This window comes from Fundulus heteroclitus, chromosome 8, assembly GCF_011125445.2.
Source record: "Fundulus heteroclitus isolate FHET01 chromosome 8, MU-UCD_Fhet_4.1, whole genome shotgun sequence".
NCBI classification, from domain to species: Eukaryota; Metazoa; Chordata; class Actinopteri; order Cyprinodontiformes; family Fundulidae; genus Fundulus; species Fundulus heteroclitus.
In genome coordinates, this window is record NC_046368.1 from 32,500,452 (window position 1) to 32,515,329 (window position 14,878).

General features: G+C 41.6%; 1 protein-coding gene across 2 annotated transcripts in view; it reads right to left on the bottom strand.

The window, feature by feature from the left end:
* Positions 1–14,878, bottom strand: part of pi4kaa (phosphatidylinositol 4-kinase, catalytic, alpha a) — a 43,200-nt gene that overhangs the window by 23,108 nt on the left and 5,214 nt on the right. For both annotated transcript variants that reach the window (XM_036140646.1, XM_036140645.1), the window contains exons 4-24: positions 14,772–14,860; positions 13,392–13,464; positions 13,041–13,303; positions 12,893–12,959; positions 11,448–11,596; positions 11,193–11,258; positions 10,989–11,085; positions 10,693–10,884; positions 10,512–10,612; positions 9,859–9,988; positions 8,516–8,645; positions 7,000–7,095; positions 6,739–6,922; positions 5,644–5,744; positions 4,026–4,194; positions 3,124–3,174; positions 2,832–2,940; positions 789–925; positions 576–709; positions 408–490; positions 260–330 (exon numbers count right to left, since the gene is read on the bottom strand). In XM_036140646.1, the coding sequence (XP_035996539.1) occupies positions 260–330; positions 408–490; positions 576–709; positions 789–925; positions 2,832–2,940; positions 3,124–3,174; positions 4,026–4,194; positions 5,644–5,744; positions 6,739–6,922; positions 7,000–7,095; positions 8,516–8,645; positions 9,859–9,988; positions 10,512–10,612; positions 10,693–10,884; positions 10,989–11,085; positions 11,193–11,258; positions 11,448–11,596; positions 12,893–12,959; positions 13,041–13,303; positions 13,392–13,464; positions 14,772–14,860 (2,492 nt within the window). The remainder of the gene's footprint in view (positions 1–259; positions 331–407; positions 491–575; positions 710–788; positions 926–2,831; positions 2,941–3,123; positions 3,175–4,025; positions 4,195–5,643; positions 5,745–6,738; positions 6,923–6,999; positions 7,096–8,515; positions 8,646–9,858; positions 9,989–10,511; positions 10,613–10,692; positions 10,885–10,988; positions 11,086–11,192; positions 11,259–11,447; positions 11,597–12,892; positions 12,960–13,040; positions 13,304–13,391; positions 13,465–14,771; positions 14,861–14,878) is intronic.

Here is a 14,878-nt window from a genome sequence, read left to right on the forward strand (position 1 = left end):
CTCTCTATGGAAGATGTCCCAGATGGATGTGAGTGGAGCTAGGCGGAGCGAAATCCATATGGCTAGAGTCAGGTTAGTCAAAGAGGAGCTGTAGGGCAACAATAACGATGAATTCAGACCAAAGCTTTGCTGTTCCACTTGATATAGACCACAAATGAATGATTTAACTGTTGAAATGAAGGATTTAAAAGCCTGATATGTTCCCTTTAAGATACAAAACAGACATCAGCAAAGTTCTTGAGGCGAAAACTTCACTTACTTTTTCAGCCATCATTTGAAGGAAAACCTCAAACACCTTATCGCTCACAGCAATCACACACTGCATCATACCTGTGAAAATAGGGATTTAATGCACGAGGAACAGCATCTGTCTTTCAGAGAACAGTTTTCACTTTCTGTCTGCCTACCAGATTTATCCTTCTGTATCGCTCGGTCTTCAAAGTAGCGAAACATGACCTGAAAGCGCTCGGAGTCCAGAGAGTACAGCATCCTAACAACAAGGCATGTGGTCATGTTACTCATGTAAAGGTCACGTAAAGATTAGACTTCCTTCTGCTATGGAGGCATTGCGTTACCTCATGTACTCCAGCCTATAAACAGACAGCAGGTACGTGGACATGGCGAAGTCCAGCTTGTTGATGAGAGCAGCCACCTCTGGAGGAGGGTCCAGCAGGTTGATGATGGTGCTGCGCAGGTCGTTCAGCTCTGCCTGAAACGTAGCACGTCACAAAGGTCAAATATTGTAAGTTTGTGTGTGTGTGGCCGTGTGTGTGTGTGAGTCCTCATACTGGAGTGACTGTGTCGTTCTTCAGCGCAGAGTTATACTGCAGCTCGGAGCGTAAAGGTTCTCCACTGGGAAACGTCAGCAGCGGCGATTTGGTCGCAATCTCGCAAACTCCTTCGTACCACTCCTCTGGCCACAGACCTGGTTGTTTTGAAAGGGAGGAATCAGTCCAGGGAATGCTTAAACAACTACAAACCATATAATTAAATAACTTTCTGTATAATAAGACAGAACCTTTTTGTTGCCAACAAATACGACTAAACTTTTTCTGTTTTAGGATTATCAGAATTATTTGTGTTGGCTAAGTAGAAGAATCATTAATGTTTTAATGTTTTTTTGTTTTCAAATTTGTCAATTTACATACATACATACATTTCCTTAGTTTTGGTATTTTGCCTTTTAGTAATAGTAATTGTAATAGTAATATCATATTTATTGTCATTGAAACGTACATTACAACGAAATTTGTTCTCTGCATCTTAACCCATCCCCTTGGGGAGCAATGGGCTGCCACTGTGCGGCGCCCGGGGAGCAATCTGGGGTTTTTGGTCTTGCTCAGGGACCCAGAGTTGCAGTCTGTGGGAGTTGAACTCAGAACCTCTGTGCTCTAACCACTAGGCCACCACTCCCCTCAATTTTAAACTGCATGACCTCAGTCAAACATTTGGATAAACTTAAGATCAGAGCTTTGTGACACCACTATAAAACAATGACTTTGTTGCTCTTGCCCCTTTCTGAATAATTTGGTAGTATTATTAGGGTTCGCACGTTCAATTTGGAGCTCCTATTTGTCCTCAGGGCTTTTGTTCTGGGGTTGATGCACACAGCCCACCCCAAAGGTGTGTTTTGACAGCTACAATAGGGTCTCCGTGGGATAACTTCAGTTGATTGGACAGGATTTGGAAAAGCCCACACCTGATTAAAGAACGTCCCACAGTTGATAGTGCAGGTCAGAGCACAAAGCACGAAGTCAGAGGAATTGTCAGTCGACCTAGCAGACAGGATGGTCTCGGGGATAAGAACAGAAAGATTTCTGATACTTTGAAGGTCCAAATAAGGATGATGGGCTCCACCGTCTTCAATAACAGAAGTCTGGAACCACCAGGACTCTTCTGAGGACTCTCAGACCATAAGACTGTCTTGTCTGATGAGACAAAAACTGAACTCCTTGGCATGAATGCCAGGCGTCATGTTTGGAGGGAACCAAATACTCCTCCTTACCTGGCCAACACCATCCCTACAGTAAAGCATGGTGGTGGTGGGTATATAATCCTGGGATGTTTTTCAGAGGTAGGAACTGGGACACTAATCCAGGTATAGGGAAAGATGAATGCAACAATGTACAGAGACATCTGGTATGGAAACATGCTCCAGAGCCCACCTGACCTCTGGGTGGGGCGGCAGCTCATCGCTGAGCAGGACAAAGACCCGAAAACACAGCCCAGATATCAAAGGAGTAGTTTCAGGACAACCTCGAGCCAGAACCCAGGCTTGAATCCGGTTGAACGTCTCTTAAGAGTTTTGAAAATCTTTCCCATCCAACCTGCTTCAAGGGTTCTGCAGAGGACTGGGCCAAGCTGCCCAAGCACAGGTGTGTCAAGCTTTTGGGATGAGTTTCAAGAAGCCTTGAGGCCACGTTATGTGAGTTTTAGCATGAAAAACCATTAAACAGATAAAAGAAAATAAATCTTAGCAATAGAGTTGGGATGCTCAGTACATTTTTTCAGGTCCCTTCACTATCTTTTGCAGGGCCTCTTGGTCATCTGATGTTCCCCTTGTTCCAAAATACACATGTAAACATTTTTCAACAGCACACATTTGGCTGCCATTATCTATGGTTATTTTAGTAGGGTTGGCTGAATATTATCTGGAGTTTCGTGTCAATATATCTTCATTTCTCTGAAAAACCCTAAACAGACCATGAAATTAAAACGTTTTAACCTTTAATTTAATCTTCAGTCTGGAATACTAAAATCCCAATACTGGAAAAAGTGATAATATAAATTGATAAAATGAAATAAAAGTATATAGTTGCGTGAACTTGTACCTGAGCCCTCCACTGCAAATCCCATGACAACAGAGTAGAGCCAGAAGTCTCTGAACAACTTCTGCAGCCGCGGCTTTGCTTCCTTTATTGGTGGCAACCTCTTAGTCAGCTAAAAGCACAGAGGGTAAACGATGCGGCCATCAGGATTAATGTGTTTTAAAAAAGGCCACAACTATGCCTAGAGGTTTAATATGCAGCAGGTATAATAGAAAATGGTGCAGTTTACAGGTTCTGAACACATAATAAGCAAAGAGTTGAACTGTTCGAAATGGAGAATATCTGAATTCCTTACAACAGCAATAACTGGGATGAGAACACCGAGATTCCCAGCACTGCTAGATGCCTGCAGAGAGAGAGAGAGGGAACCAATCAAAGAGGACATTTAGGCAAACCTAAAAGTTTCAGGCTTGTTATTGTGGTTTGCTTCAGGTACCTAAAGCCTTCTTATGCGAAGACTAGTGGATATTAAAGACGGGCTTTATTGTAAAGGTTTCTCTCCAAGAACCTGCGGTAAAAAGTCTCCTGAATAAAGCCAACAAAGGGGACCCAAAGTGGGACTTAGGCTACGTTCACACAGCAGGTCTTGATGTTCAATCCTGATTCGATTTGCTGAAACCTGATTTTTTTTTTAGGTGGCCGTTCATACGACTGTTAAATGTGACCGCCTTCATGCTGCTGTCTGAACAGTTCAAGACCGTAAAGCGACCCGCATGCACCGATAACAGCAGGAGACGTCACAGAGCAGCGCACTGCTTACAGAAGTAATGGTGAATATATGGTAATTAATGATAAAATGCAACATGACCATTCAGACAGCAGACGCTTTGAAAAATATCTGCTCCATATCTGAATTAGTACCACACAAGGAAGTGGCACAAATCAGATTTTTTGGAGGGTGAAGAGATCGGAATTTGGCCGTTCACTGCTGTGAAAAAGACAGATATGGGTCGCATTTCCCTGCGGTGTGTATGTAGCCTTAGATATCTGATCAAATGTAGAGATTATATGAAGTGGATAAGACTACAAAACACAGATGGGATCAAAGAAATCACAGCAACACATTTTCAATTTGCAGAGGTGAAAACTGAACATCTAGGATGAAATGCGTTCTGCATTAGATAAAGCCAGAATCAGCTTGCTGCTAAATAAATCACTCTAAACATGCATGGAAGCCAACGGCTATGAGAAGCTTACCTTCAGGGCTGGGCCTTTGTCTGAGGCTCTCTCACTGGCTCTCTTGCCCTCTAAGCCCAGCTGCACAAAAAGCTCTAGGAGGTTGACAAGGAGCTCATCCACCATCTGCTCGGCCTGCATGTTGGCTGCTATGTTACCCAGAGCATTTATAACAGCCAGGGAACAGTGTCTGCACCAAGAAAAGGGAAGCATTTAGGATGCACTACCAACATACAGCGCTATACTTTCAGAAAAAAAAAAGCTGTCGTATGTGTCCACACCTAATCTACAGCTCTCCACTGTTTCATTTACAGTTCACTTCTAATAAAAACTTCCATTGTGTGGATGGAAACTGAAGAGGCTTTCTCTCCATTTGTCTGCAGAATTAACCCAGACATACGCTGTACCATTGTTTACCCTTTTTGGGCCGATTCTTCAGTCGTGCGAGAATGTTTTGGATCGAGTTTCAGCTGCATTGTGCGTCCTGCGCCGTGTAGTACACATAGGGTAACAAGTGCTGATCAGCCTCTCACGACCACCACCCTAATAAGGAATCGGACGGTTCTTCAACCTGGCGCACTGCGCATGTGCAGTCTTCTTTTCATACGAAAACATCGGAGTGGAAAGAAACATGGCGGAGGTACGTGTGACACGGAGTCAAACTACGGAGGAGCATCTCGTAGAATTGGCAAAGCAGTGCGTTTCGCTCTAGTCAGCCTCATATTTAACAATGAGCATGGACACCTCCATCTTTTTCTTCTTCTACTGTTTACATTGGGTTTCAGAACAGACGAGTCCGATTAGCGCCATCTCTCTACGAGGCCGAGTCCGACGTGTGGTTTTTGGACGTACGGTGTGAGCAGTCAGATCACCTCAGACCATCGCGCCGTACAGTGTAAGATCTGTGAACTTTTAATCCCTGCGGTTTTTCGTCGTACAGTTTGAGCTGCATCGGAGTACAGCGATTGAAAATATCGTACAGTGTATGTCCGGCTTCAAACTACCAATGTGTTATTACGTACGGCAATCTAGCTGGATGGTGTACGGTGCATTGCAAAAGTATTCCTACCCGTCTGACACCTTTTGTCATGTTACAACCTCAAACTTCAACATATTTTATTGGAATTTTATTTGACAAAGAACCACAGTAGACATCGATCTGATACACTGTCGAACCAGCTTTCACTGTAATAACAGCTGTTCATGTTTTGGGGTATGTGTCTCCTCAGTCAGACTGAACAGAGAGAATCTGGTGCTGAAATATGAATTTGAATAAACATCCCGCTTTAGCTCTGGCTGCATGTTTAGGGTTGTTGTCCTGCTGGAAGGAGACCCTCCACCCCAGTCTCAAGTCTTCGGCCCTTTATTTAGCTCTGTTCACTTTCACATCAACTGTGAGCAGCTTCCCTGTCCCTGCTGAAGCAGGAGGCTGACCCCACTGTGTTTCACTGTGGGGTTGGCGTTTTCAGGGTCAGTTTGCTCTCTCCTGACCACAGCCTCTTCTTACACAAAAACAAATTCAGGACTGTGAATATTCTTGCAATGCACCGCATACCGAAAAAAATAACTGGGCAGCGTAGAACCACCAGAATGCTATGGCAAAACCCTGAGTGAACATGTGCTTTAGACTTTGACCCACCTGTAACCGTGGTCTTTGTAGTCTTTGGTGGAGTAAACCATGGAACTGGCTTTGACACTGATCTGCTGGAACAAGTTCCACACTTCCTGGTAGATGTATTGCTATGAATGAAAGAAGAGCGTTGCAATCCACTTTAAATCACATTATATTTTTAAAGTGATCAATGTCTTTCACGTTCCACAGAAAAAAAAATCAATATGCAGTGCCTTCAAAAAGTATTTCCCCTTGGCATTTTTCACCTGTTGTTGCTGGAATTAAACCGGATTGTTCGAGAGTTTGAAGCATGTCATTTACAGAACATGCCTACAACTGTGAAGATGTCTTTGTTTGTTATTTAGTGTAAACAACAAAAAGGTCATAAAAGCAGAAAATTTAACATGCCATATATTTTTCGGACTATAAGGCACACTTAAAATCCTTAAATACTATCGAAAATTGAGGGTGTGGCTTATAATCCGGTGTGCCTTATATATGATTACCGTACTTGTGCTTACTGGCCGATTTTATGTGGTAAAATGCGCTCACTTTGATAAGCAATGTATTTAGTGCGCCTTATAATCCAGTGCGGTTTATAGTCTGAAAAATACGGTAACTGTTCTTTTCCTCATCCTCTACCTGCAGTTAAATTATTGATTGTAGTGACATGGAGCTAAACCAGTGACAGCAGGTAGATGATGAGGAGTACCGGAAAAACAGAAAGCCCATGAAGGGGCCTTCAGTTTAGCCCCGCCCCAGACGGGAAGACAGTGTCAGCTTGTAGTGACGTCGTAGCTGAAGGAACTCTGCAGTGGCACTGAAAACATCTCATTGAAAAAAAGCCGCAGCATAAAATGAGAATACCATCGTAAGTTTTTACTTTCTAACAATGTTTGACTTTTCAATGCCAAATCTCGTTTCCGAAGTCATTGCAAGTGATTTTTCAATGTTTCATTTTTCAATGTTTGATTTTACAATGCCAAATCTCTTTTCAATGTCGCTGCAAGCTGTCACTGTTTGAGCTCCATATCATCCCACGTGTTTAGGACCTTCACAAATTCACAGTTTCAGTGCAGCGGATCAGCATTTATGTGTGCCAGAGAAAATGTCAGCTCTCACATTTCCTGTGATCACCATGCAGCCCAGCTGGTCTACGATGAGGACGTCCAGCTGAGAGGGAGGCTGGCAGAACTTCTGCTGCAGGATCTGCAGGATGGGCTCCATCACTCTAGGCGTGTCCCGTAAGGCCACGGCGATGTGGCCCAAAGCTCTGATGGTGTGGTCCGGAATCAGGTGAGCATCTCTGGAGAGGGAGGGGAGGCACAGCTTTGAGCACACTTTAGTTGGTACGTGGTCACTCTTTTTTTTTAGTTAGCTTACTTGTCATTTTCCTGGTAGATGTAGAGGCGGTTGGACAGACTGGCGAGGAAAGCTTCAACAATGACGCTGTCCATGGTAAGGCCAGCTTTCAGGCACCTGGGAGCACAGGGAGAAGCAAAGAGAAAATGCTGTGCTGAAACGTACAGAAACAAAAGTAATCACAGGTCTTTGTTGTAACTGAGTTACTTCCAAGTCAAACACACGTACAAATGTATTGCACTGGGACTATACAGTGAGAACGGCTGCTTCAGAGGAGTTTCCACAGCAGCAACCTGGACCAAATCAGACAAAGTGGGAAGGAAGCTACCCTGAAAACAGCCCTGCAAGGGTTGTCAGAGTTTTTGGGTGGATTCTGACCTAAAGGACGGGCTTCCTGGTTGAAGGACACCGAAGATTCTCGCTGGTTGGAAGTCCCCAGCATTTTATTTCAGTCATCACCTCCTCTATTTTCTGACAACTTATTAAAATCCCACGACAGGAGTTTAGTATTTTTCTTTGCAAATGCAACATTGAAATCCAGCCACACATGCTGCCTATGTGTTTTACTGAGTTTGTATTCAAATACAGGGAAATATGTAATAAAAGAAGCATGGAGCTTTGCTTTCAGGATCTCCTCAAACGTGAAGGGAGACAGATTTGCTCTCATCTAAGCCTTTTTTAAGTGTCTAACCAGTAAATCTTTAATATTTTTCTGTTTGCGAAACAGATTAACGATACGACCGTCCAAGACTGTTGATTATTCACACGTCTTAAATTTGAATGAAACAGAGGCGCTGAGGAGCACTGCTATGGGACATAACAGTCCTCTGCGGGTTTTAATTATTAATGATCTGGAATAAACTTCCTTTGAATTAGAAAGGATTTTAATTTAGCTTCACATCTTAACCGCTATAAAAGTGTCATAAAATGTTTCTTTAGATGGCTGATTGTAATCCTGATCGGAACTCTCCTGCCTTCCTTTCATTTTATTTTAAAATCCATTCTAGGCTTTTAATCCATGACAACTGTAGTAATCATTTTAGATGAATGTATATGTCTGATTTCACTGTTTAATGGCATTCTGGACTTCACTGCAGAGAAAACAGCTGGCTGGAGGAGTGGCTGCACAGCATCAGGGGACATAATCTAGATAAACAGCCCTACGTTCAGACCCCACAACGGATACACAGGCCAACAACAACCAAGGCAGATTAAAGGTCAAAGGAAGTTATGTTCCAGAGAAAAACCTTCAGGAGCCCCAAGAGAAAATCGATTTATAACACAGGGACTATCAAGTGGTCCCAAAAATATGTGCAGCTCGCTCCTAGTTGATTTAAAGTAGTAAAGGATTGGAACTGATCCCTATTACATTAAACTCAATTCATGAGTGCAGGCATAACGTTTTGCTTAAAGATGGTCTGTTTTTGAAGCAAATGTGAAATATGATGCATGGAAAAGTTAAAACAGATACGGGGGCAGCGCAAAGGTAAGGTCTCACTGTAAATATCATTTCTATTGTCCTCACATGCTAACTCACCTGCATATGTTATCGATGGAGATGTCCCGCAGCTGTTCATACATGGAGGGGTTGCTCTTCTTGTTTGCATTGGTGTTGATGGTTGATTGAGAATGTTCGTTGGTCACGTGGATCTTGATTTCACTCCCCCCTATAGAAAAAAAAAAAATTTTTTAAGACAAACTGTAGAGCAGGAAGAAGCCAGATGCCCAGTAGAGGGAATGTACTTGTCCTTTTTCAGTCTTTGTCTGTAACTTGGAATGAGAAAAAGCAGACAGTGATCAGAGAGTCTCCCCAGAGAGTTGCATATGTGCTTACATATGCGTTTATACATTTGTGACGCAAGCTGTAGGAGAGCTTTTGCTCTCCTACAGACAAAAAAGTGTGTTTAATGTGTTCAGAACTAAAAATCACCTTTATAAAATGATGTATGAATTGTAATACATTGCCTGAATCCACACTACATAAAACAAACTGTACATTAAAGACATCAGAGGCACACGAAGTGAACAGTTTCAGAGACAAATAAAGACTACGGTACTTTAAAAACTATATTGACGTGACAAGGCTGCAGCAGCTGTTGCATGCCTGTGAGACAGCACTGAGGGAAGTGAGAACTCTCATGGCACCTCTCACTGCTGCCTCAATACAGTGACTCCAGTACCACTGGTGCTTTCATTAAAGTCGCCAAGAAAACTAGAAACGTCGTTAGACCTTTGAAGGAAAATGGCTAAAGGGGTCTGAAAAGTCACTAAATATAGCAACAAAGGCGCTAACTGGGCAACACCGGATTGTCGTCTCTAGTTTTTCTTCCCTCGTCAGAGCAGGGCAGCACAGTTGCTACCAGCCAGACAGGAAGGAGCAGGTGGTGTTGGTTTTTCAAAATAAGGAACATTGTAACATTTCATATTTACATTGTTTTCAAACTCTCATTATGATCAGTATAATGCGCAATTGTAGACTATACATAATATATGATATATATCTCTTACGCTTTACATTGTTTTAACATACTTTTAAACTTCATTCTGAAGGTGTGCCGCCACGCCACAATCACTTACATGTAGCTAAAACTTTATATATATATATATATATATATATATATATATATATATATATATATATATATATATATATATATATATATATATATATATATATATATATAGTTTTTAATGTTTAGCTGTATGTCGCATATTAAAAGGACACCTTTTCCAAGTCAGTATACAGTTTATGGGAAATGATTGGGGTGTTTTTCCTAGTGGGTGTTTGTCACTCATAAATTAGACTCCTACGACGTCGTTACACACGTTGTCCTTGCCAGAGGAGGACAACTTGTACACTTTAAGGAGTGCTGCTGTTACCTGGGGTGTACTGGCAGTGATATTTGTAGAGCTTCACCAAAACAGGGGATGGTACCACCAAGAAGTCTCTGAGAGACGTGGTGACAGAGTGGGCCACGACAGGGAAGCGCTCACACAGACGACCCAAACCCTGGTCACAAACAAAGCACAGACGTTGAAGGGCTGGAGGTGCATGGATAACAACAATAGTTGCTTTGCCTCAAACTTTCACCCACTTTTCAATGATGTCATGCAGACAGAAATAAACAGTTTACTTATGGCAGCTGATCAGTGGCTGCAGCTTACTGAAAAAAAGCCCCAATGATTTTGTTGCCAAACAAAGCCAGAGCTGGGACCCTACATATCAGCTATTGTGTGACAAACTAACATGCTAAATATTGCATGTATAAAATGATGCTATATGTGCTATATGTATTACAGCGAATGGTTTTACGCATAGGCAAAACAAGCAGGTACATGGCCTTTTGTGATTTTTGAATCCGTGTGTGTTCATCTGTTAGTAATTCATAGACCTAAATAATAGTTGGGTTTGACTCAAAAGAATAAAACCTCAAAAGTAAGATCAAGGTCATGATATAAATCAATGCAAAACTATGTATTTAAATGTATATAGAGAGAGATTTCTCTTTGTCCTTTTGTTCTGAAACTATTACCTGTAAGCAGCAAATGAGGAGGGGCATGTGGGCGATGATAACTTTGCTAGATGTCTTCGACTGCAGCTTCTCTGACAGTTTGGTGCAAAGGTTCTCAGCTCCTGGTAGAAAAAAAAAACAGATTAATATATCATGTCAAGTTTTCTTATTGTTGGCCTCCGTCAAATGATCCCAGTCTCACCCTGCTCCTCTGTTACCGCCCAAACCATGAGGTCGACACAGGCAGCGTTGGCCTGGCAGCGCAGTTTGAGTGGGCTCAGTTCACTCTGGAGGTACTCCACATCATGGAGAATCCTCTGCAGCTCTGATTGGCTGCTGCTGAACTGCTCCAGCACGAAGTCGTGAACTTCCTTAACATAGTCAGTCTGAAGGTCTGAACCATGAAACAAATATTTATTTGTTAAACAAACTATGACTAATCCATGGGGAGTTTTTTTTTTTTAAAGACATGACGACAGTTAGGAAAGGTTCCCTTACCTTTCAGATTGTACAGAGTGTCTCTCAGCATTTTGAAAATGGCCACATACAATGGATCACTGAAAGTTTTGTAGTAAAAATAAATTCCTGGATTGCTCTACAAAGAGAAAATTATCATTAATGAAAGGAATCAATCAGCAGTTAGAAGTTATAAACCAGACGTATTCAAACAAAAGAGGACAAACTCCTGGGTAAGAGTCCTACCTCTTGAAGTTCTGCTAAGGTGCCATCCAGTGACTTCAAAAACGACTCCGCAACAAATTGCTCAACCTGCTCAAGACAATTACTGAATTAGTGGTAGGAAAGATAAATTGTTTCTATGTTACTGTTTACTTGCATTATTGAGGTAATACTCCAACTACAAAGGCAAAGCCTTTCAGCAGAGCTGGAGCAGACTCCTGTTATAAACTGTACTGGGATCTATGGTAAAAGTGTTTGCTACCTATAGTTAGCACTAACCATGTGCAGGAGCTGTCTGAGCATCTCCAGAGGGACCTGGAACTCTCCGGAGCTGCTCCCAGTGAAAAGAGGAGAGACAGAGAAGCTGGAGCTGATGGTGGAGAAGTAATAATCGGGGTCCACTGCGCTACCATCAGGGAGGTAAGAACCTGAGGGAGGATGGAAAAGTGCTGTGATGGGGATAGAAGTTTTTTTTTGTTTGTTTTTTTTAAAAACAAGGCTAATAACATTAACATTTATTTCACTACACAAGTATTCGATGTGCCTGTGCAAATTCTCGGTTATCCAGGGTCATGGCAACAGCAAACAGGCTCAAATCGGAGGCAACCGGACTTTCGCTCAGATTTTCTGCAAATGTTTTGGACGCCTATCGTGAAGTCTTCAACAATTCTGGGGGCTAACACTTGGGCTAAGTGTTCAATAATTCAACAACAATACACAATTGCAACACGAGTCACAGCTCAGAAACTTTTCACATTTTGTCACATTACAACCACAAAATTCTATTTATTTTATTGATGTGATAGACTGCAACAAAGTAGCGCGTTATCATGAAGTAGACAGAAAAGGCTTCATGGTTTTCAGTTTCTTTCTGTTAGGGCTATGCGTCTGGCAGCTTTTTGCTTGTTTGTCAGTAGAAAATAGCTAAAGACTTGGTTCTTTAACAGAGAGCTTCAGTTAACAGCCATTATCAAGTCTTGCCACAGTTTCTCAGTCGGATTAAGCCAACGACTAGTTTAAGGTTGCTGTCCTGCTGGACGGTGAAACGCTGTCCCGGTCTCAAGTCTTTTGCTGCCTCTGACATATTTTCTAGCTGTAACTAGCACCGACCAAATTCTAAACAGCTCTGACCAGCTTCCCTGTCCCTATTAAAGAAATAAGATTCCCACTGAATATGATGCGGCCACGGCCATATTTCTCAATGAAATACTGTTCAGCTTGTGAGCTATTTTTATGACCTAATCATTTGTTAAACTTCAACACAACTTTATCCCTGACCTTCTGTGTTTCTTGGTCTTCAGGATGCTGCTTATTTTCCAGTGTTCACCAATAAATCTCAGAAGAATTCAAAGAACAGGGGCATTTATGCAGATATTCAATTATTAATGTTTACTTACTGACTTCTGAAGGAAACAAAATGAACTTGATTTTATTTTAGGATATTAGAGTAAAAGGTGCAAAACACAAAAGACTTCTCAGATATTTTCAGTAACTATTCTGAAACCATGTGACCTTTTCCTTTCAGCTCACAGCTTTACTCCAGTATGTATTTGTCTACCACATAAATCTTAATAAAATAGATGCAAGTCTGTGGTGTATTGTGAAAAAACGTGAAGGCACTGAACACGAGCCAGTTTCTTCAAGAAAAACAAACATTTGGAAATGTGAGAGACATTTCCCTGTGATGTATTGTTAGTTCATTGCTCTCCACAGGCTGTTCTTACCTTCAAAGTACTGCGCAGAGGGATCGGCAGGAGAGCTGGGTGTCAGCCCTGTCCTCTCCGGACTTGCCTACAAAACAAAAACGGATCTTATTTTAACACAGGTCCTCGGTCGCCCTGTCTGTTCCACTCTCCGCCTGTTAGCCAATACCTGTTGTGAAACACTGGACACGGAGGAGCCTTTACGTTTCAGAGAGTCTCCCTGACACACTGTGAGCAGAGAGCTCGGTAAAATTGAGCGGAAATCGTTGAAAGAGCGTCGTCGGGCAACATCGCCGCTGTCACCCGCAGAGAGCAAAGGAGCAGCAGATCGAGGGAACAGCTTGGACAGCAGCGGCTCGTCAGTGTTACTGTATCGGCCAAACGCTCTGGCAACGCCGAGCAGGCTGGGTACAGTGTACCTGCACAGATATTCTGCAACATGATATGAACACAAAACATATGATTATCGGGAATAACTAGGTCAAATGGGGAGAAGACGTAAGGGGTTTTAGGTTGGCACCTTTGTCATGATCATCTGGATTTTTGCAGATGTCTTGAAGAACCAGCATGATGTCCATGAGTGCCTCCAGGATCTGAAATACATGCTTAGCTTTTCAAAAACTATTTCATGAGGAAGCAGTGCACAAACAAAAGCTAAGAGATCACACGGAGCTAAAAACAGACTAAAATACAAATATGCAGATTAATGGCTGTCATAACTGTAAAGACCTCATCGGTTGTGATTAAAGATTTATTCAGTCAACAGAACAATGTTGTTTTTTTCCTGGACCCTGTTGGTGTCACAAGCCATTAAAATGTCCCTATAAATAAAACGTAAAACATCAAGACCTGTACAACATCTGTACAAATGTGAGCATTTGTTTGACCTAAACTAAATGTTTGTTTATTAGCAAGACATTTAAAACGTATGTTGTTGTTGTCATGTTGAGGACATTGAGGGTGTGTCTGGCCAACCATTCAAAGAGAACCACAACAATCTGTGGGTCACCAGATCTAAATCTGTAATTAACCAGGATATCAAAAGACTCAACTGAATTTTTAGAAAGGTTGACCCAAAGGGAGGGTATAGAAAAAAACAGAACCAAGTATGGATCCCTGAGGATCGCCTTCTGATTTAAATTAGTCAGGTGTTATTTTCTTCTATTTCATCAATCTTTTAATACAAATGTATCTTAAAAGTATAGGCAATTTATTCATTCATTCACAAAGGCACTTGGTCTCAGATTAAACTGATTCTAATTTTTTATTCCAAAGACTTGACCTTTTTTAGACTTTTGTCCCAAAACTACCTCACACTGCCTGTGGTCTAAATGCAGCAAAGATGCCTACTGATGCATATTCTACACATACCAAGGATCATATTGGTAAGACTTTGCATCTAGCTGTCCGAGTATGAATGAGATCAGCTGTGGTTTTTATAACATTAAGTTGTATTTCAAATGCAATGATGATAAACCAGAATGATCTTACATTCAACAGATTCATCAATAAATTAATCTATATACTTTACACTGGAAATTTATTCAATTACTATTATGCCCAATTAAGCATGATGTTGCTGAATGTTTATATCAATTGCATGTGTTGTCTTTAAATTAAAAATCTCTACTTACTTTAGCATATGCTTGATGACAGAACAACAATTGTTATTTTTTTTTATATAAGAAACAAATCTATTCATCGCCTACTGCAAGGGGTCACCGACATGACACTACAGATGAAGTAGCTCTCAGTTTCAAAAAGGTTGGTGACCCCTGATCTATTGCATCTATTCACAGCAGCTCTACTAGACCTTCATACTATACATCATGTGTCTGTAAATTGGAATAAGTTGGTTAATCTTCACATCTCTATAAAATATGAACACGGAGGCACAAACCTGTCCTCGTAGGTTCTCATCTCTTTGGGCAACATCTGACAGCACGGTTACAAGACAAAAGCTGAAGTTTTCTGCGACTGGAAGGGCATCTGTATGAGAACATGAAA